Raw genomic sequence first — 22,070 nt, forward strand, 5'->3', positions numbered from 1 at the left:
GCATTGTTTGAGAGGTACTCTCATCTGATTTGTTTAAAGGAGGGAACAATAAACTTAAGTAGATAATCCTAACTAGCTCTACAGGCAGTAGGAGGGAAAGGGGGAAGAAAGGGGAGGGAGGCTAAAAGGGAGGGAAAAAGCAATAAGAGTAAAGGGGAGTAAAAGGGAGAGGGGCTAAAAGAAGGAGGGGAAGGCTGCAGGAGGAGGTGGTGAAAAGTGAATACTATTGAGGAGGGGAAGGAAGACAGGAGAGCTAAAAGCACAAATGGTGGGAAATAGGATGGAGGGAAGTACACAGATTGTAATCATAACTGTGAATGTGAATGGAATGGATTCTCCCATAAAATGGAGACGGATAGCAGAATTGATTAAAAGCCATAATCCAACAATATGCTGCTTACAAGAAACACATCTGAAACGGGAGGATACACGTAGGATAAAGGTCAAAGGATGGAGCAGAATATATTGTGCTTCAGCTCATGTAAGAAAGGCAGGAGTAGCAATCCTAATCTCAGACAAAGCAAAAGCAGAAATAGATCTAATCAAAAGGGATAAGGATGGAAACTATATCCTGCTAAAAGGCACCACAGACAATGAAGCAATATCATTACTAAACATGTATGCTCCAAGTGGGATAGCATCCAGATTCTTAGAGAGAAGAGGTTAGGGGAGTTGAAGAAAGAAATTGACAGTAAAACTTTACTAGTGGGGGACCTCAACCTCCCCCTCTCCAAACTTGATAAATCTAACCTCAAAATAAACAAGAAAGAGGTTAAGGAGGAAATAGAACTCTGGAGAAGATAGATATGATAGATCTTTGGAGAAAATTGAATGGGAATAGAAAGGAATATACCTTTTTCTCAGCGGTACATGGAACATTTACAAAAATTGACCATGTACTAGGACATAAAAATCTCACAATCCAATGCAGAAAGGTAGAGATAATCAATGCATCCTTCTCAGATCATAATGCAATAAAAATTACATGTAATAAAAGGCCATGGAAAGATAAACCAAAAATCAATTGGAAACTAAATAATCTAATCCTAAAGAAGGAATGGGTTAAAGAAGAAATCATAGAAACAATCAACAATTTCATTCAAGAGAATGACAATACCAAATATTATGGGATACTGCAAAAGCAGTTCTTAGGGAAAGTCTTATATCTTTGAATGCTTACATAAATAAAATAGAGAAAGAGGAGATCAATGACTTGGGCATGCAGCTGAAAAAGCTAGAAAAAGGACAAACTGAAAATCCCCAAGTAAATACCAAATTAGAAATACTGAAAACCAAAGAAGAGATTAATAAAATTGAAATTAAGAAAACTATTGAATTAATAAATAAAACCAATAGTTGGTTTTATGAAAAAACTAATAAAATTAATAAACCTTTGGTCAATTTGATTAAAAGAAAGAAGAAAATCAAATTACTAATATTAAAAATGAAAGGGGTGAACTCACCTCCAATGAGGAGGAAATTAAAACAATAATTAGAAACTACTTTGCCCAACTTTATGCCCACAAATTCGATAATCTAAACGAGATGGATGAAATATTTTAAAAAATACAAATTGCCCAGATTAACAGAAGAGGAAGTTGAATACTTAAACAACCCCATCTCAGAAAAAGAAATTGAACAAGCCATCAATGAACTCCCTAGGAAAAAATCTCCAAGGCCAGATGGATTCACAAGTGAATTCTATCAAACATTTAAAGAACAGTTAATGCCAATACTATGTAGACTATTTTTGAAAATTGGGGAAGAAGGAGTCCTCCCAAATTCTTTCTATGATACAAATAATGGTTCTGATACCCAAACCAGGAAGAGACAAAAAGGAGAAAGAAAATTATAGACCAATTTCCCTAATGAATACAGATGCAAAAATTTTAAGTAAGATTTTAGCAAAACGAATACAGCAGCTTATCATGAGATTAATACATTATGATCAGGTAGGATTCATACCAGGAATGCAGGGCTGGTTCAATATTAGGAAAACTATTAACATTATCGATCACATCAACAACAAAGCTAGCAAAAACCACATGATTATCTCAATAGATGCAGAAAAAGCTTTTGACAAAATACAACACCCATTCCTACTAAAAACACGGGAGAACATGGGAATAAAGGGAACTTTCCATAAAATAATAAGCAGTATCTATCTAAAACCTTCAGCAAGCATTATATGCAATGGGGATAAGCTAGATGCATTCCCAATAAAATCAGGGGTGAAACAAGGATGTCCATTATCACCACTATTATTCAATATGGTACTAGAAATGTTAGCTGTAGCAATTAGACAAGATAAAGATATTGAAGGAATAAGAATAGCCAAAGAAGAAACTAAGTTATCACTCTTTGCAGATGATATGATGATTTACTTAGAGAATCCCAGAGATTCAAGTAAAAAACTACTTGAAATAATAAACAACTTTGGCAAAGTTGCAGGTTACAAAATAAACCCACACAAATCTTCTGCATTCCTATATATTAGCAACAAAGTCCAACAGCAAGAGATAGAAAGAGAAAGCTAGAGTAGACACTATAAAATACTTAGGAGTTTACCTGCCAAAACAAACCCAGGGATTAGATGGACACAATTACAAGACACTTTTTGCACAAATAAAGTCAGATTTAAGTAAGTGGAAAAACATCAGTTGCACGTGGGTAGGCCGTGCTAATATAATAAAAATGACAATTCTGCCTAAATTAATTTACTTATTTAGTGCCATACCAATTAAACTATCAGATAATTATTTTCTAGAGCTGGATAAAATAATATCAAAATTCATTTGGAAGAACAAAATGTCCAGAATATCAAAGGGACTAATGAAAAGAAATGCTTGGGAAGGTGGCCTAGAACTTCCAGACCTCAAATTGTACTATAAAGCAGCAATTATCAAAACCACTTGGTATTGGCTAAGAAACAGAGAGGTAGACAAGTGGAATAGACTTGGCACTCAAGACACAGTAGGCAAGGAATATAGCAACCTCCTGTTTGATAAACCCAAGGACCCCAGCTTCTGGGATATGAATTTACTGTTCAACAAAAATTGCTGGGAAAACTGGATAACAGTGTGGCAGAAATTAGGCATAGACCCATGCCTGACACCATACACAAGAATAAAGTCCAAATGGGTACATGACTTAGGTATAAAGATTGATACCATGAATAAACTAGAGAAGCAAGGAATAGTGTATTTATCAGATTTATGGAGAAGGGAACAATTTTTTACTAAATCAGAGATAGAAAGCATTATGAAATGCAAGATGGATAATTTTGATTACATTAAACTGAGAAGTTTTTGCACAACCAAACCCAATGCAACCAAAATTTGGAGGGATATAGTAAATTGGGAAAGAATTTTTACAGCTAAGCTTGGGGATAAAGGCCTCATTTCTATAATACATAGAGAACTGACTCAAATGTATAACCATACAAGTCATTCCCCAATTGACAAATGGTCAAAGGATATGAACAGGCAATTTTCAGAGGAAGAAATTAAAGATATCTATAATCATATGAAAAAATGCTCTAAATCACTATTGATTAGAGAGATGCAAATCAAAACAACTCTGAGGTACCACATCACACCTATAAGATTGGCAAACATGACAGAACAAGAAAATGATAAATGCTGGAGAGGATGTGGGAGAGTTGGAACACTAATTCATTGTTGGTGGAGCTGTGAGCTCATCCAACCATTCTGGAGAGCAATTTGGAACTATACCTGAAGGGCTACAAAAATGTGCATACCCTTTGACCCACCAATATCTCTACTAGGACTGTATCCCCAAGAGATCATAAAAATGGGAAAAGGTCCCACATGTACAAAAATATTTATAGCAGCACTCTTTGTAGTTGCCAAAAACTGGAAGTCAAAAGGATGCCCATCAATTGGGGAATGACTGAATAAATTATGGTATACGAATGTAATGGAGTACTATTGTGCCATAAGAAATGATGAACAGGAAGACTTCAGAGAGGCCTGGAAGGACTTATATGATCTGATGCTGAGTGAAAGGAGCAGAACCAGGAGAACTTTGTGCACAGCAACGACCACAGTGTGCAAGAGTTTTTTCTGGTAGACTTGGAATTTCGTAATAACACAAAAACTTATTAAAAAAAATCCCAATGGTGGTTTCCTAAGGCAAAATGCCTTCCACACTCAGAGAAAGAAATATGGAAGTCATTCGCAGAATGCAGCAGATCATGTTTGTGTGTGTTTTTGTGTACCATGTTTTGATTTGTTATATGATTTCTTCCATTTATTTTAGTTTGACTACATAGCATGACTATAGTGAAAACGTACTCAACAGGAAAGTATATATAGAACCTATACAGAATTGTATGCTATCGTGGGGAGGGAGGGGGGGTAGTGGGGGGGCAGGTGTGGGGGGGATAAAATCTTAATTTAATGGCAGTGATTGTAAAACATTAAAAAAATAATAATAATAAAATTAAATTTAAAAAAAGAAAAAAGAAAAAAAAATCATCTCCCCAGTACTTCGCACAGTGCCTAGGCACATAGAATGAGGTTAATAAATGTTTACTGATTGACTGAACAGAAGTTTTTAACCTAGTCTGTGAATTTTTAGGCAGATAGATAGATAGAAAGAACTGTATTTCAATGAAAATGGCTTCCTTTGTAATCCTATATATCTTAGTTTATGCATTTAAAAGCATTATTCTGAGAACGGGGTCATACTTTTTGCCAGGTGTCAGAGGTCCATAATACAAAAAAGGATACAAAACCCCAAATATAAGATAGTAAATAACCTTTCCATCGAGGTTCTTACTCCTGACAAGTTTCTGACAATTAGTGAACGTTGTCTTCACTTATTCTCTGTAGCACTACAATTTTTATTTCCACTGTTCTTCTGAATGAAAAAATATTAAGTCTAATCACAGTCATTTAACATAGCTAGAAAAATTATTGAACAGTGTGGATTTGTTGTTTCTTATGACTCATTTATACAGCTAATACTAAGAATTTCAATGGAAGATTTCTTTAAGCACTTATAAGAATAATCAAATATGTAGAAACCTGAAAATATACAACTATTGCACATTACTTTTGTGCTACCATGACTATACTTCCTTTATTTCATGAAGATAAGTGTTTTCCTCAACAACCTATAATTGACACACTCTACTGAAGTCAAAATAATACCAATTATTTGAGAAAAATTATAATTAAAATGTCATTTCACAGAGAAGTATGCTTCATGGAATCTATTTTATATCAAGGTTCAATTTTAGTGCATGCTCAATATTAAAATTACTAATGTTCATAAAGTGATGTAAGAAGAGGGTTATTTTCCAAGTAGAGTAATATGAATTTTAGTTGTAAAAATTAATTTTGGAAAAAAATAATAGAAGCAATATTTCAGGAAAAGGACATTCATTTATATGAAAAAAATGAACTAATAATGACTCAAACAATGAAACACTAAACAGTTGGCTGGATCAAAGGAAATAACTTGTAATCAAAAACTGACCTCAAGCCAAATAAGACTGCCTTCATCCTTTTCCACTCCAGAACCCCCTTCCCAACCTTCCTTTCAATAATCCTTTTTCCACCCTTTCAACCACTGACTTCCTTATCCATGACCCCTGCCAAAGAAAATTCAGAATTCCCTTTCCAATTTGACCTTTAGATCCACTTTCCCTTCCAGTTCGTAGGGTGTTGCTCCTGTGAAACAAGCACCTTAGGATGCATGCTAAGAATTGGATTTAATCCTCACAAAAACCATGAGAGGAAGGAGTATTTATTATTCTCATTTTCTAACTGAGGAAACTAAGAGAAACACAGCTTAAATGACTTCCCCAAGGTCACACAACTAGTCAATGTCCTGGTCAAATTTGAAATCAACTCTTTCTGACTCCAGGTCCAGCTCTATCCATTAGTCCTCTGAGCTGATCTGTCTTACACATGCTGTAGTTTCAAAGACAGTGTCAGTTCATTAGAGGCAGAAGTTGAATTCTTTTTCTATTGTATCTATAGGACATGCATGGCACGTTTGTTGTTATTCAGTTGTTCTCCGTCATGTCCAACATTTTGTGACCCCATTTAGAATTTTCTTGGCAAAGATACTGGAGTAGTTTGCCATTTCCTTCTCCAGCTCCTTTGACAGGTGAGGAAACTGAGGCAAACAGAGGTAAATGACTTGCCCAGGGTCACACAGCTACTAAGCGTATCAGGCCAGATTTGAACACAGAAAGATAAGTTTTCCTGACTCCAGGCTCAGCACTCTATCAACTCTACCATCTAACTGTCCTATGGTATATTTTAAGGACATTAAAAAAAAAAGCCTTGTCATCTGCTATAGCCATTTTCCCTAGAAATTTTCAAGGAGATAATAAACTACCCTCTGTTCTAGAATACTTTTCAATCATCTTCAATGAATGTTCAAGAAAAATTATCTTCCTGAAAACAGGTACCTGGATCAAATAACCATCTAAAATATCATTCAAGTTCTATTATTTGATTATTTTTTTAAAAATTCATAAGGGAGTATACACTTTAAATTAGACTTTTAATTTCCACTCTGTACTTAATGCAAACCTAGTTTCCACAGCATTCTGAATTAATTACTTTTAATTCAGAGAATCATTAGTTCCTTGGTACTTAAGGAAAAGAAGGAAGTAATATTTTGTTCTTTCAGGAAAACACTTATGATTAATACCTGTTGAGCTACTTTTTCTTCCCACTTGTGAGCTTTTTGGGTGCTTACACAGACTAATGTAATGGTAGGGCATTAGTCTCTGGAAGTAAAATTTGCTTAACCCCTCTCCTACTAAAAGCCCAGACTCTTCCATTAGCCTAGCAAGACAAACCTTTTACATCATCTAAAGTTCTATGTCTGTGGAAGGGAAGGTTACTACTCCAGCATCATTCTCATTAATATTCTTCACTAAGATTCTAATTGGAACCTAAGGACTTGCTAGAAATATTGCCACAGGATTATTATTTTGGGTATGAGATTTACAACACAGCAACTAAGCCTCCATCAAGCTCTGAAATTAAGTTACTATGACTATGTAATCCCAAAAGGAAATCTATTAACTAGTCTAATTATGATTATGAAGTACTTCTTTTCTGCTATAGTTAACATATACATGGAGGATGTATCTTAATATCCTAATCACTGAAATTCTGTTATGCTCAACTGTCCTACAAGATGAAAATTATTTTCACATACTGAAAGATCCTTCTCCTCAGTCAATTCAAAGTTATAAACACAAGGAGGTATGTGGAAATCAGGAAGAAAGAGAAATACGGTGGATAGAACTAATGAAGCAATTAAAGTAAGCTGAACAAATTATCTACCCCTTCATCAAAAGAAGCAGGAAGCCTGTCCTAAATAAATTAAGCTTCCTTGGAATCCCTAGTGACTAGGCACTGATCCCTGAACTCAGGGAACAGATGTAGCAAACAGGTTGTTTGCCATAAGTTAGACATTGCAGTTAGTAAAAATGAGCTACCAATCAAATAATAAAATTATTTATCCAATAGTAAGGAATTATGTTATGCATTGAAGGGCATAAAAACAAAGCAAAGCTCAGTCCCTGTCCTCAAGGAACTTACAACGTACTAAGGAAATATGACATATTCTAAGACAAATAGCATATTTAGTATGTGAATATGCCACAAACATTATATAACATATTTGTGTGTGTATATATATGTATATTTGACATGTATAATACAAACATATATGATTTTCTGAGGAAGAAAGCATCCCCAAAGGAGAAGGCACGTGAGGCTTGTAGAAAATCAGGTTTAAGGGGTGGAGCCAAAATGATGGAGTCAAAATGGAGGAGTAAAGGCAGTGATTTGCCTGAGCTCTACCTCAAACCCTTCCAAAAGCCTTTATAAAAAATGACTAAACAAATTCTAGAGTAGCAGAACTCACATAAAGACCAAATTAAACAAACTTCCAGGTCAAGCAACATGGAACATTGGCAGGAAAGATATATTCACCCAAGCTCTCGAGAGAGAAGCAAAGTCCAGCCCAGGCCACACCAGCACAGACCACATTGCAGCAAATGAAGAACAGGCCTCAATCATCAGCAGCAGTGGTCGTGGATTCTTTTGGAGCTCTCAGCCCACATATAATAAGACTGAACAATTGGTTAGAAGAAGATTACAGAGGTCTTTTTATTAGCACTGAGGTAGGATTCTTGCTTTGCCCATATTCATATCAAGGTCACAATCATGGGTGGCAGACCCAAGGAAAAGAGAAGCACTAGTTTGAGGCTTCAGTGAAGGGAGGACTCTCCTCACAAATACAGGGCAGAAAAGAGTACTTGTGATCACTCACAGACCAGAGCACAAATCAAGAAGTGTAGTAAACACCTCTCCTAAGCAGCCTAGATCATATCACTGGGAAGAATTGAAAACTTACAGATCCCTAGAAGTACCTCTGGAAACAGCTACACAAACCCCCTAAAACTTGGGTCAGTGAATGCTCCACCCTGGAAGCAGATTCCTACTTTAACAGTGTTAAAACTCAAGTAATACGTTGGGAAAATAAGCGAATGACAGACATAAAACTCTGACCATAAAAAGTTACTGTGGTGACAAGGAAGATCAAAACACACACTCAGAAGACAACAAAGGCAACGTTCCTATATTCAAAACCTCCAAGAAAAATATGAATTGGTCACAGGTCATGGAAGAGCTCAAAAACGATTTTGAAAATCAGGTAAGAAAAAGCAGAGGAAAAACTAGGAAGAGAAATGAGAATGATGCAAGAAAACCATTTTTTTAAATGGATCCCCCAAAATGCTGAAGGAAATAACACTTTTAAAAACAGACACACAAATGGTAAAAGAGATCCAAAAAGCCAATGAGAAAAATGCCTTAAAAAGCATAACTGGCCAAATAGAAAAGGAGGTCCAAGAGCTCGCTGAAGAAAATAAGTCCTTGAAAATTAGAATGGAGTAAGTGGAAGCTAATGACTTTATTAGAAATAGAGAAGCAATAAAAAAAACTAAAAGAATTGAAACAATAGAAAACAGTGTGAAATATCTCACTGGAAAAACAACTGACCTGGAAAACAGATCCAGGAGAGTAAATTTAAAAATTACTGGACTACCTGAAAGCCATGATCAAAACAAGAGACTAGACATCATCTTTCAAGAAATTATCAAAGAAAACTGCTCCAATATTCTACAACTAGACAACCAGAGGGTAAAACAGAAATGGAAAGAATCCACCAATCACCTCCTGAAAGAGATCCCAGGATTATTAAACTCAAATTCCAGAGTTTCCAGGTCAAGGAGAAAATATAGCAAGCAGCTAGAGAGAAACAATTTAAGTATCATGGAGCCACAGTCAGGATAACACAAGATTTAGCAGCTTTTACACTAATGATTTAGAGAGCTTAGAATATGATATTCCAGAAGGCAAACGAGCTAGGATTACAACCAAGAATCACCTACTCAGCAAAACTGTGTATAATTCTTCTGGGAGAAAATGGACATTCAATGAAATAGAGAACTTTCAAGCATTCTTGATGAAAAGACCAGAGACGAATAGAAAATTTGACTTCCAAATACAAGACTCAAGACAAGCATAAAATGGTAAACAGAAAAGGGAAATCATAAGGGACTTAATAAAGTTAAACTCTTTACTACACAGGAAGATGATATTTGTAACTACTAAGACCTTTCTTGCTATTAGGGTAGCTAGAAGGAGCAAATATAGACAGAGAGCACACTTGTGATTTGAATATGAAGGGATATCTAAAAATTAAAATTAAAGAGTGTGAGAAAGGAATGTACTGGGAGAAAAAGAGAAGCATAGATAGAAGAAAAGGGTAAATTACCTCACATAAAAGAGGCAAAAAAAGCACTTTGGTGGTGGAGAAGAGTGGGGACATGACAGGGAATGAGTGAACCTTACTCTTCTCAGAATTGGTTCCTAGAGGGAATGACATACACACTCATTTGGGTATAGAAATCTATCTAGATGCTGGGTGATCCAGGAGTGGGGTCTTGCTACTGGCTGATCTTACTGTTGGTCAACAATGAGGGCAAGACCTCATTGATGGCCTGTGCTGAGATTAGGAATTTGCTATAATGTACATATTGCTGACTTGCCTGCTGGGGGGATGGGAGGGGGTAGCGCTGCTGCTTTGCAGGAGGACAAGGGCCTGGCTGGTGGATTGCTCCATGTTTGGAATCTTGCTGCAGGTCCCTGCTTTGAGGCTGGTTGATGCTGCTCTTGGACCTCTCTCTATTCCCATCTTCCCACCCCAGTCAGACAGACCTTTTCTGCCATGCTGCTAAACTGCTTCTCTAATCCTAGATCATTTCTGAGATGGTTTTCAAGTTTTATGCAAGGAGATTTGGGAGGAATGTACAGAGTTTCTTCCTCACTCAACCATGTTGGCACTGGAAGCCTCAACCCACTTCTCAATGGTTTTAAAACTGCCAAATCTGATATTTCAAGTTTTTTTCCCAAAATAATCCTTCTTTACATATTTGTTGTCTTTGACTCTCTTACATCCAGACATTCTCTTCTGAGTTTTTGTGACACTTTTTTCTTCTGTTTTGCCAACTACCTGCCTAATTGTTCTCCTCAATCTCTTCCTGTTGGCTCATCACACATATTTCACCTACTTGCATATTCTCTAAGATTCAGTTTTAGGCACTTTTCTCTGCTCCCTCTACACTTTCTCACTAACCAGCATAGGCCTTCTTGCTATTTCTCAAATATAAACATGCCATTTACCCACTCTAGTTCTTTTCACTGACTGTCTTCTATGCTCAGAGTATTCCTCCTTCCTGTCTCTGCTTTCAGCTCAAATCTTACCTTCTCCAAGAAGCTTCTCTTAGTCTACCCTATTGCTAGGTCCTTACCTTGAGATTATATCCAATTTACCTTGTTTATTATATTGTTAACTGCATTTGGTCTCCCTCATTAGAATGTCACATTCTTGAGAACAGAGAGTGCTTTTGCCTTTATTTTAATCCCCTGCACTTTTCACAGTACCTACCACATAGTAAGTGATCAATAAATGTCTGCTGACTTTATTTTGCTGATGATCACTAGATCTATAGATCCATCAGTCCTACATCCCCATGCATATCTGACATATCAAACTATATATCCAAGAAGGATTTTAAACTGAATTTATTGTTTTTTCTAAACTCATCCTTTTCCAATAAATCAATAAACATTTATCAAGCATCTATTATGTGTCAGGCACTATGCTAAACATTGGAGATTTTTAAAAAAAGAAGAACAAGACAAAGAGCTTACAATCTAATACAGAAGAAAACATGAAAACCAATATATACAAGGTAAGCTATATGCAAGATAAATAGCAAGTAATTAACAAAGGGAAGGCACTACAACTAAGAGGAACTGGGAAAGGTTTCCATTTTAGTTGTGAGTTAAAGGAAGCTCATTCCAGAAGGAATGAACATTCCAGAGATGGGGAACAGCCAGAGAAAATACCCAGAGCTGAGACATGGAAGGTCTTGTTCATGGAATGGCCAGAAGGCTAGTGTCACTGGACTGAAGAAGACATGGGGGAATAGAGTGGAAGAAGAATAGAAAGACAGATTAGGTTATTAAGGGATTTGAATACCAAAAGTCCAGGTTTGAGGTCATGAGGGCCTGCACTAAGATGGCGGTATGATCAGAGAAGAGAAGGGGTAACATTTAGAGATGTTGCAAAGGTGAAACTGACAGACATTAGCAAAAGACTGAATATTGAGGGGTGGGGGAGAATAGCGATGAGTCCAGGATGGTTCCCAGTTGTGTTACAAGCGTTTCTATGCTTCCCTATTTCCTTCAAAAGCACTATCTTACAATTTACAAGTTTCATAACCTGGGCCTTTTGCCAGGTTTCTAATACTTCCTAACCTTACATATCAATTCATTGCCAAATCTTGCCCTACCTTAATATTCTTGCACTTGACCCCCTTTCTCCACTTGTTTGCAAAATACTACATTAACTTATGTTGGGGGTGTAAGCTCAGTTCCATGTGGACAGTCTCGGGCGGGTAAAGGTGAGAGCTTCTAAACCTTAGAGTTCTCATGAGGCCCCCCAGGAAACAGCAGGGAATTGAGGAGTGAGATCTCGTGTATTTCCGCCTCTTCCCGTGAGAACGTGATGGGAGAGAGCATCCCCGCCCTCGAGACTGGCCCGGATCTGGGCACACCTATTGTTATCTAACAGGCACGGTATTCAGGTGCAAACTATGCGGCAGGAGAGCTTAAGTAGGGTCAGGAAAGCCTGAAGGCGCTCTTAGCGCTGAGGGGCCCTTACAGGACAGAAGGCCCCTTTTCCTCTCTTCGCTCTTCCCTCCCCCCTCTCTCCCCACTTCCACTTCTGCTTTCATTCTCTTACTGTAAGATCTTTGCCTCCTTGGGAGATTTCTCTCTCTCTCCTAAGGAAGAGTTCCCCCTGCACATGTAACCAGGACCCTGAATAAAGCCTAACCCTTGTTCGACTCCGGAAAGTCTCTTCTCTCATACGTTTATCCGATTTGGCCAGCCGAAGACCTGCGATAGGTAAGGTAAGACTCGGGTAGCCCTCAGGCCTCTAGGCCTGGCAAACTTAGGCCTGCATTACCTCTCACCTAAATTACTGTAATGGCTTCCTAACTGGTATCTGTAACAGTAAGGACTTCAGCATACACAAGAGGGCCTGCTGTACAGGTTCTTAGATTTGCTCTTCTAAAAAGAAAGCAACTCTTGAGGGGTCAATAATTTACTTTAACACATATCATTCACTTAGTTCAGAGGAAAAAAAATCAGCATCCTGAACTTCAGAGAAAATACAAATAAAAACCAACTGTCTGACAATAAGCAGTACATACATCACAATCAACAGACAGATCCAACTGTCTAACCATTACATACATACATAGTTATTAGAGAGAGAAGCACCAACATCCGGGTTTTCCAAGGGGGAAGGGTGAGACAGGGGGACTCCTTAGCATCAGCCCAGAGCCTCCTCTGGCCAAATAAACACATCCAATAAATAAGCCCCCGAACAAAACCTCACCTTAGAGTATTTATTATACACTTTTAAGAGCCAGGGGATAGGTAGGACCTACTGACCCAGTACCTCAACAGAAATTCACAAACACTACTGAGGCCTATTAATGATCTTTAACTCTTCCTCCCACTCATGATTAACCTTAAATTACCATTACAGTACCCTGCCTCAAGTCATTCAATACTCCAGTCCATCCTACATACTAATACCAAAGTGATTTAAATTAATAGCAGATCTGGCTATTTGACTCCTTTATATAACCAACTCCACTGACATCACACAACCTTTACAATGAAATATAAATTCCTTTCTTTACTTTTTACAACTTTATACAACCTGAATCTGATCTCTCTTTCCAGACTCAAATGAACTCTTGTATTCTGGGACCCAGCCAAACTAGCCTCTCTTTGCCTTAAACACATAGTACTCTATATCTCTCCTGTGACTTTGAAATGATCATACTATATACCTGAAATCGCATGTGTCCCCTCCCTATCTCAAATTCATAAAGTCCCTCTCATCATTTTAGATGAAGCTCAAGCTGCATTTCCTGCATGATCTCTCCAATTACCAGGCTCTCCGTCCCAAACTACACTGTGTTTAACAATGAATGTAATTATATTTATAGTTAATGCTGTTTGTATTTATGCATACACTTGCCATCTTCCCCATGAGAATATAAACTCTTTGAGAATGGGGATTGTTTTTTGTTTTTCTTTTATTCCCAGAACCTAGCATGAGCCCAGAATATAGTGGATGGGAATTTAGTAAAGAGAGGGTATCCCAGAAATCTCAGAGCAGTTTTAGTCTATTAAAGTACCCTATACTCAGAGCTTTATCTTTGAGAGCACCATAGCTTTTCTGTTTATTTAACTGAGGAGCTTTTTGGTAACTACATCATATTCCATCCAAGGTTGACTTGTGGCTTTCATGCAGAATAATTATAAGCAGAAATAAACAATTCTATACCTTCAATGGCTTAAATCACTGAGCATGGAATCTCTGAGTACTGATTTTCAGAAAAGACAGAATTTGAGGTCTGAGAGTAAAATTATTTCTTGGGGGAATGAAATGATACATGTCTTATCCCTGGTCCCCTTACATCATGTTCACGATCATCTAAAAAGTGAAAAGGAAAATTGGACCCAGAAATACATGATGTCTTAGATCCCATCAAGCTTGCAATAAAACTTTCTATAACATTATTTTGTACAACTCCCCATTCAGAAACACAAAGCTAACATTCATTTTTGAGTAGCCAGTAGCAAAAGTTGCTATGTCAGTTTTGCTAATAAAAAGTATAGAAATTTCTATGAGTTATTTTTGTATAGTATTTTGACGTCAAAATGCAAATGTGGAAAGAATAGCTTCCAAATTCCTGAAATGAAATAATTAAATTAAAATATTTCAAATAGTTAATAAAAGAATTAGTAGCTCATTTAAGATTAGTTGAATCATTTACCTTGGGGAATTGTTTTACAGGAATTAATACCTTCTGCCCCAGCTTCATGTTCTTATTAATTACAACATCAATGTACTTTTCCTCTTCTTTACTTTCTCCTTTTTGGAATTTCTCAATTTCTGTAGGGTAAAAGAAGACAAAAATCACATCAGATGAAGTTGGTAACTTACTATATTCTAGAAGTCATCAGTTTGGTCATCTTTATCATGGTTCAAAAAACACATAGTAACAAAATGTGAAGTGGCTATAGAAGAAAATGCCAACTTTGATATTTAATTTAAATGATACATTAAAAGTATACAAGAACATGAACCTATATAGTCAAATGCCAATTATTTATGGCAATGGATAATATTAACCTGAATAATATAGAAGAATTATTTTCCTAGGGATTTCCTGAATTTCATTTACAGAAAAATTGGAACCATTAAGAACTCTAATCTATGAATTTGCCCACATTTTAAACTTTTAGGATTTAATCTTAAATCTGCCTTCTAAGGAAAAAGAAAAAAGAATTAATCTAATCCTTCTTCTCTTTGCATTTCTAGCATTTAGCACTGTGCCTTTGCACATAGTAAGTGATCATTTTTCTTGTTTCATTCAATGATTTATTCATTTATCTATCCATCCATTCATTCGTTATAAACGAGGGTTTCTGAATAGCTGAAAATAATTATCATATCCATCCCTAAATAATCTTTTCCAGAGCAAAGATTCTCCCATCTTTCAGCTAATCATCAGCTGTTGAGATCTTTATTATTATTATTAGTTTTCAACATTCACTTCTACAAGATTTTGAAAACCAAATTTTCTCCCCGTTTCTCCCCTCCTATCACCCTAAGACAGCATGCATATAGATTACTCTTTCCTCAGCTCTGCTTTCCCTTCTATCACTTCCCCCACCTCCTGCTTCTCTTGTCCCCTTTACTTCTATTTTCCTGTAGGGCAAAACAGATTTCTATACCCCACTGCCTGTATAACTTATTTCCCAGTTTCTTGTAAAAACATTTTTAACACTCATTTTTAAAACTTTGAGTTCCACTTTTTCTCCCTCTCTCTTCATCTACCCTCATTGAGAAGGCAAACAATTCCATATAGGTTACAGATGTGTAGTCACGCAAGATATTTCCATAACAGTCATGTTGTGAAAGACTAACTATATTTCATTCTATCCTGTCTCACCCTCCATTTATTCTATTCTCTCCTTTCACTTGTCCCTCCTCAAAAATGTTTGCTTCTGATTACCCCCTCCCCTAATCTGCCATCCCTATTACCCTCCTTCTCTTATTCCCTTCCCCCCAGCTTTCCTGTAGGGTATAAGACAGATTTCCACGCCCAATTGAGTATGTATATTATTGCCTCCTTAAGCCAAATCTGATGAGAGTAAAGTTCACTTATTCCCTCTCACCTCCTCCCTGTTCCCCTCCATTGTAAACTCTCTTTCATCCCTCCTTTATGAGATGATTTGCTACATCCTACCTCTCCCTTTCTTTCTCCCAGTATATTCCTCTGAACACTTAATTTTACTTTTATATTTTATCTCTTCATATTCAGCTTAACCTGTGCCGTGTGTGTGTGTGTGTGTGTGTGTGTGTGTGTGTAGAAACATAGACCATACATACATACACACACACACACACACACACACACACACATTCCTTCTTAACTAACCTAATACTGAGAAAGATCTCACGAGTAACAAATATCTTCTCTCCATGTAGGAATGTAAACAACTCAACTTTAATAATTCCCTTATGATTTCCCTTTCCTGTCTACCTTTTCATGCTTCTTTTGACTCTTCTGTTTGGAAGCCCTCTGTGTCATTGGAATTCCATCTTTCCACTGAAGCATTATGCTCAGTTTTGTTGGATAGGTGATTCTTGGTTTTAATGCTACCTGCTTTGACCTTCAAAATATCATATCCTGAGTCCTCTGATCCAATAGTGTAGAAGCTGCTAAATCTTGTATTATCTTGATTGTGTTTCCATAATACTTGAATTGTTTTTCTGTTTGCAACATATTTTCCTTGACCTGGGAACTGTGGAATTTGGCTACAATATTCCTAGGAGTTTTCCTTTGGGGATCTTTGTCAGGAGAGGATTGGTGGATTCTTTCAATATTTATTTTACCCTCTGGTTCTAGAATCTTAGGGCTGTTTTCCTTGATAATTTCATGAAAGATGATGTCTAGGCTCTTTTTTTGATCATGGCTTTCAGGTAGTCCCATAATTTCCAAATTGTCTCTCCTGGATCTATTTTCCAGGTCAGTTGCTTTTTCAACGGGATATTTCACATTGTTTTCTATTTTTTTCATTCTTTTGGTTTTATTTTATCATTTCTTGACTTCTCATAAATTCATTAGCTTCCATTTACTTCATTCTAATTTTTGAGGACTTAAGGTTCTTCAGTGAGCTTTTGGACCTCCTTTCCCATCTGGCCAATTCTGCTTTTTAAGGCATTCTTCTCCTCACTGGCTTTTTGGGTCTTTTTTACCATTTGGGTTAGTCTATTTTTAAAGGTGTTATTTTTTCAGCATTTGGGGGATCACTGTTAACAAGTTGACTTCTTTTTCATGATTTTCTTACATCACTCTCATTTCTCTTCCCAATTTTTTCTCTACTTCTCTTACTTGATTTTCAAAATTCTTTTTGAGCTTCTCCATGGCCTGTGACCAATTCATTTTTTTCTTGGAGGCTTTGCATGCAGGAGTTTTGACTTCATTGTTTTCTTCTGCTTATATGTTTTGATCTTCCTTGTCACCAAAGAAATAAGTACTTTGTCACAAAGAAAGTAAGATTCTACAGCCTGATATTTTTCCTTCTGATTGTTCATTTCCCTAGCCAATTACTTGTCTTTTGTCTTTGTTAAGTGGAGGGTTTACTGTCTTAAGCTTCAGGGGCTTTGTGCAGCTGATTTCAAAGGTACTTCTGTAAATTTTCGGTTCTCCAAGACAGTATGATCAAAGGAGATGTGTTTACTCCTCTCCTGGCCTTTGCTCTGGTCTGTGAGCAACCAGAAGCACTCTTTTCTGCCTTGGAACTATAAGGATTCCCTCTCCACTGCCACTCTGAGCTCTGCCACATCAGTACTTAATCTTATCCCAGGACTGCCACCCAGATCCAAGCACAGACAAATCAAGAGATTCCTATCTCAGAGACAGCAAAGAGATCCCTGTGAACCCCCTCTGATCAGCCACTTGATACTCCTACTGCCTGGAAGCTGAGAGCTCCAGAAGCATCTGATGCCAAGGCAGTGGCTGCTGCCACCTTGGGTCTGACACTGAGGCTGGACCATGCTCCTCTCTCACCCAGGTGAGAGATCTTTCCTACTGATCTTTGAAATTGTCTTTGACATTTGTGGGTTGAAAAGCTGGAATCTATTGCAGCTGCCAGTAATGCAGTCCCCAAAGCCTATTCCAGCCCTATTTGTGCTGTTGCATTCTTCAATCAGCCTGCTGCAAGAGACCCTTCCTGTTGACCGTGCAGATTATCTTGAGTTGCAAGTTTGTTTCATTCTGTAATTCTGTAGCTTCTGTTGTGCTAGGATTTGTTTAGAGTAATTTTTTTATAGTTTTAATGATTTATTTTTAGATTTCACCATTCATTTTCACAAAATTTTGGGTTCCAATTTTTCTCCCCATCTTTCCCCTCCCTCCACCCCATAACACCTTGCATTCTGATTACCCCTTACCTCAATGTGCCCTCCCTTCTATCACACCCGATCCTTCCCTTATCCCCATCTTCTCTCTTTACTTGAAGGGCAAGATAGATTTCTATACTGCATTGTCTGTATTTGTTATTTCCCAGTTATATGCAATAACAATTTTCAACATTCGTTTCTAATACTTTGAATTCCAACTTCCCTCTCTTCCTCACTCCCCACCCATCCCCACTGAGAAGGCAAGCAATTCAATATGTGTAGTTTTGCGCAAGACTTCCATAACGGCCATGTTGTGTAAGACTAACTATATTTTCCTCTACCCTATCCCAGTCCCCCATTTATTCTATTCTCTCATTTGACCTTTGTCCTTTTCCCAAAGTGTTTACTTCTAATTACTGCCTTCTCCCATTGGCCCTCCTTTCTATTATCCCCCTCACCCCACTTGTCCCCTTTTCCCCTACTTTCCTATAGTATAAGATAGATTTTTATACCAAATTGAGTGAGCATGTTATTCCCTCCTTAAGTCATATGTGATGACAGTAAGCTTCACTTTTCCCCTCTCACCTCCTCCCTTTTCTCCTCCATTGAAAAATATTTTTCTTATCTCTTTCATTAGTGATAGTTTGCCCCATTCCATTTCTCCTCCCAATATATTCCTCTCACGCTTTAATTTTATTTTTTATAGATATCATTCTTTCTGATTCAACTCAACCTGTGCTCTCTGTCTGTGTATGTGTGTGTGTGTGTGTATAATCCACCTACCCAAATACTGAGAAAAGTATCAAGAGTTACACATTTTATCTTTCCATGTAGGAATGTAAACAGTTCAGCTTTAGAAATTCCTTTATGATTGCCCTTTCCTGTTTACCTTTTCATGCTTCTCTTGATTCTTGTGTTTGAAAGTCAAATTTTCTTCTCAGCTGTGGTCTTTTCATCAAGAATGTTTCAAAGTCCTCTATTTCATTGAATGACCATTTTTCCCCCTGATGTATTATACTCAGTTTTGCTGTGTAAGTGATTCTTGGTTTTAATCCCAGTTCCTTTGACTTTTGGAATATCCTATTCCAAGCCCTTCAATACCTTAATGTAGAAGCTGCCAGATCCTGTGTTATCCTCACTGTATTTCCACAATACTCAAACTGTTTCTTTCTAGCTGCTTACAATATTTTCTCCTTGACCTGGGAACTCTGAAATTTGGCCACAATATTACTAGGAGTTTCTCTCGTTGGGTCTCTTTCAGGAGGTGATCAGTGGATTCTTTCAATATTTATTTTGCCCCCTGGTTCTAGAATATCAGGGCAGTTTTCCTTGATAATTTCATGAAAGATAATGTCGAGGCTTTTTCTTTTGATCATGGCTTTCAGGTAGTCTCATAATTTTTAAATTGTCTCTCCTGGATCTATTTTCCAAGTCAGTTGTTTTTCCAATGAGATATTTCACATTATCTTTTTTTTCATGCCTTTGGTTTTGTTTTGCAACTTCTTGGTTTATCATATAGCCATGAGCTTCCCTGACCTTCACTCTCATTTTTAAAGAACTATTTTCTTCAGCGAGCTTTTGAACCTCCTTTTCCATATGGCTAATTCTGCTTTCTAAAGCCTTCTTCTCTTCGTTGGCTTTTTGGACCTCTTTTTCCAATTGAGTTAGCCTGTTTTTAAAGGTGCTATTTTCCTCAGCATTTTTTTAGGTCTCCTTTAGCAAGCTGTTGACTCACTTTTCAAGCTCTTACGTGGCCTGGGCCCACTGTATACTTATTTTGGAGGTACTGGATGCAGAAGCCTTGACTTCCTCTGACAGTATGCTTTGTTCTTCCTCATCAGAAAGGATGGAAGAAAATACCTCTTACCAAGCAAGTAACCTTCTATGGTCTTATTTTTTTTCCCTTTTTTGGGCATTTTCCCAGCCAGTTACTTGACTTCTGAATTCTTTGTCAAGACAAGGGTCCTAGTGTTCCTGCTCACCCCAGGACCGTGCTGAGAACTGAGATTCAGATCAGCTGCTCAATTCCCCCAGAGGCTTTATTCTCAGTGCTCCAACAATGGAACAGTGGATGTCACCTGCTGCCTGCCTGTCCCTAAAAGCCTTTGCTGCCCAGCCTCCACCACCGCTTTGGGCCAGGGCCAGGGATGGACTCTGCTCCCTTCTTGCTCAGGCTGAAAAAGCCCTCTCACTGACCTTTGGTGCCTGTGGGTTGAGAGATCTGCACTGTCGCTACTTCTGAGGTTTTGGTCCCAGAAGCCCGCTCCAGTCCTGCTCTTTCCAGAGTCACTTGGCCAAGGCTGGGCTGGGTTCCACTCCGCATCCTGTGTGACAGACCTTTCCCGTCAGCCTTCCAGGTCACCCTAGGCTGGAAATCTCCTCCACTCCATCTCTCTGTGAATTCTGCTTCTCTAGAATTTGTTGAGAGTCTTTCTTTACAGGTATTTTATGGGCTGTGGGGGAAGAGCTAAAGTATGTACTTCTTTCTACTCCGCTATCTTGATTCTGTCCCTGAGTAATTTATTACAGGTATTTTGAGGGGGTTGGGGGAAAGCCCAAGTAAGTTCCTGCTTTTACTCCACCATCTTGGCTCTACCCAGATGGTCAGATCTTAAAGAAGTTTCCCTCCAATAATACAAGAATCCTCCATGATTTTACTCTAAGACAAGCATTGTCATACTTTCAAACTCCCAAGTGTTCCTGACCAGATGAAATTGTAACTAAGAAATATTTGATAAGTACATTTTTAAAAATGTCATAATGTTAATTTTTTTTTTATTTTCCAAAGTCATATATGCCTGAAGTAATACATTTCTATTTGACTTTGACTTCACTGCTCTAAGAGGTCAAGTTGTCTCTGACCATCCCCCTGATCCATAGCCTGGAATACCACAGACAATTCTAGATCTTTAACCATTGTATAAAGTTCTGAGGTTAGAAATGTAGATAGATGTGAGATAGGGTTATCAAATGTATTATCTTTAAAAAATATATTTGTTCCCAATGTTTGGCTATCAATTGTATTTTAGTCAGCTGACATAGAGATAGTATGCTTGGGTTTAGATAAAGAATCTAACAAACACTCTTACAATGATATTGAGGATATAGTGGAGAAATGAAACAAGATGATAGTACATTTAATATATTTAGATGGGTTCAAAACTAGCTAACCTAAAATGTGTTGATGAATGGATCAATCAATATGAAGGGAGGTGTTTAATACAAATGTTGCAAAAATATGTCTTCATTACAGAAAAGAAGCTTATGGATCATTTAGGAAGATGAAGTCATGGATGGTACTTTTATTCAATCATGAACCCAGAAAAGATAAGATAAATGTACATGAAGACAGAATTAGGAAACAAAATAAAGCAAAAGGTAAAACCATTTGGCAAATATATCAACAAATTCATCATCTAAAAGTGAGTACTACCTCTACTACTACAGAATGAAGACAAAGAACCCATCCACGTGTTCACTTCTGCATGTGTTGTGCCTTTTGCTCCCATAATTTCCCCCCCATAGAATATACTTGACTGAGACTTTTTCCTAGGTCTTTACAGCTTATGGGTATAATTTTAGGACTCAGACTGGCAATCTGTCACTCTAGCTACATGACCATTCCACCTTTTTCCCATCAAAACTTCTTTAATGACATCTTTTATGTCACTTTTAACCCAAAAGCTACTGGTAGTAATATGTCCAAACCTATGTACATTCACAATGCATCTCTCTCCATAATCATTTCTTAGGAATTCATAATAAAGTTAGGTGGTCTAGTGGATCAAATGCTGGACTTTTTAGTCAGCAAGACCTGAATTCAAAATCTTTCTGCTCTCTTTCTGGGCAACTCACTTAACTGCTGGTCAGCCTCAATTCCCTCATCTATAAAATGGAGAAAATAGCACCTACCTCACAGAGGAGTTGTGAGGATCAAATGT

At 37.4% G+C, this 22,070-nt stretch overlaps 1 protein-coding gene across 5 annotated transcripts in view; it reads right to left on the minus strand.

The window, feature by feature from the left end:
• Positions 1-22,070, minus strand: part of KHDRBS3 (KH RNA binding domain containing, signal transduction associated 3) — a 309,488-nt gene that overhangs the window by 152,352 nt on the left and 135,066 nt on the right. For all 5 annotated transcript variants that reach the window (XM_072602997.1, XM_072602998.1, XM_072602996.1 and 2 more), the window contains exon 2: positions 14,492-14,610. In XM_072602997.1, the coding sequence (XP_072459098.1) occupies positions 14,492-14,610 (119 nt within the window). The remainder of the gene's footprint in view (positions 1-14,491; positions 14,611-22,070) is intronic.

The sequence above is a fragment of the Notamacropus eugenii genome, chromosome 4 (assembly GCF_028372415.1).
Source record: "Notamacropus eugenii isolate mMacEug1 chromosome 4, mMacEug1.pri_v2, whole genome shotgun sequence".
In the NCBI taxonomy this organism is placed as follows: Eukaryota; Metazoa; Chordata; class Mammalia; order Diprotodontia; family Macropodidae; genus Notamacropus; species Notamacropus eugenii.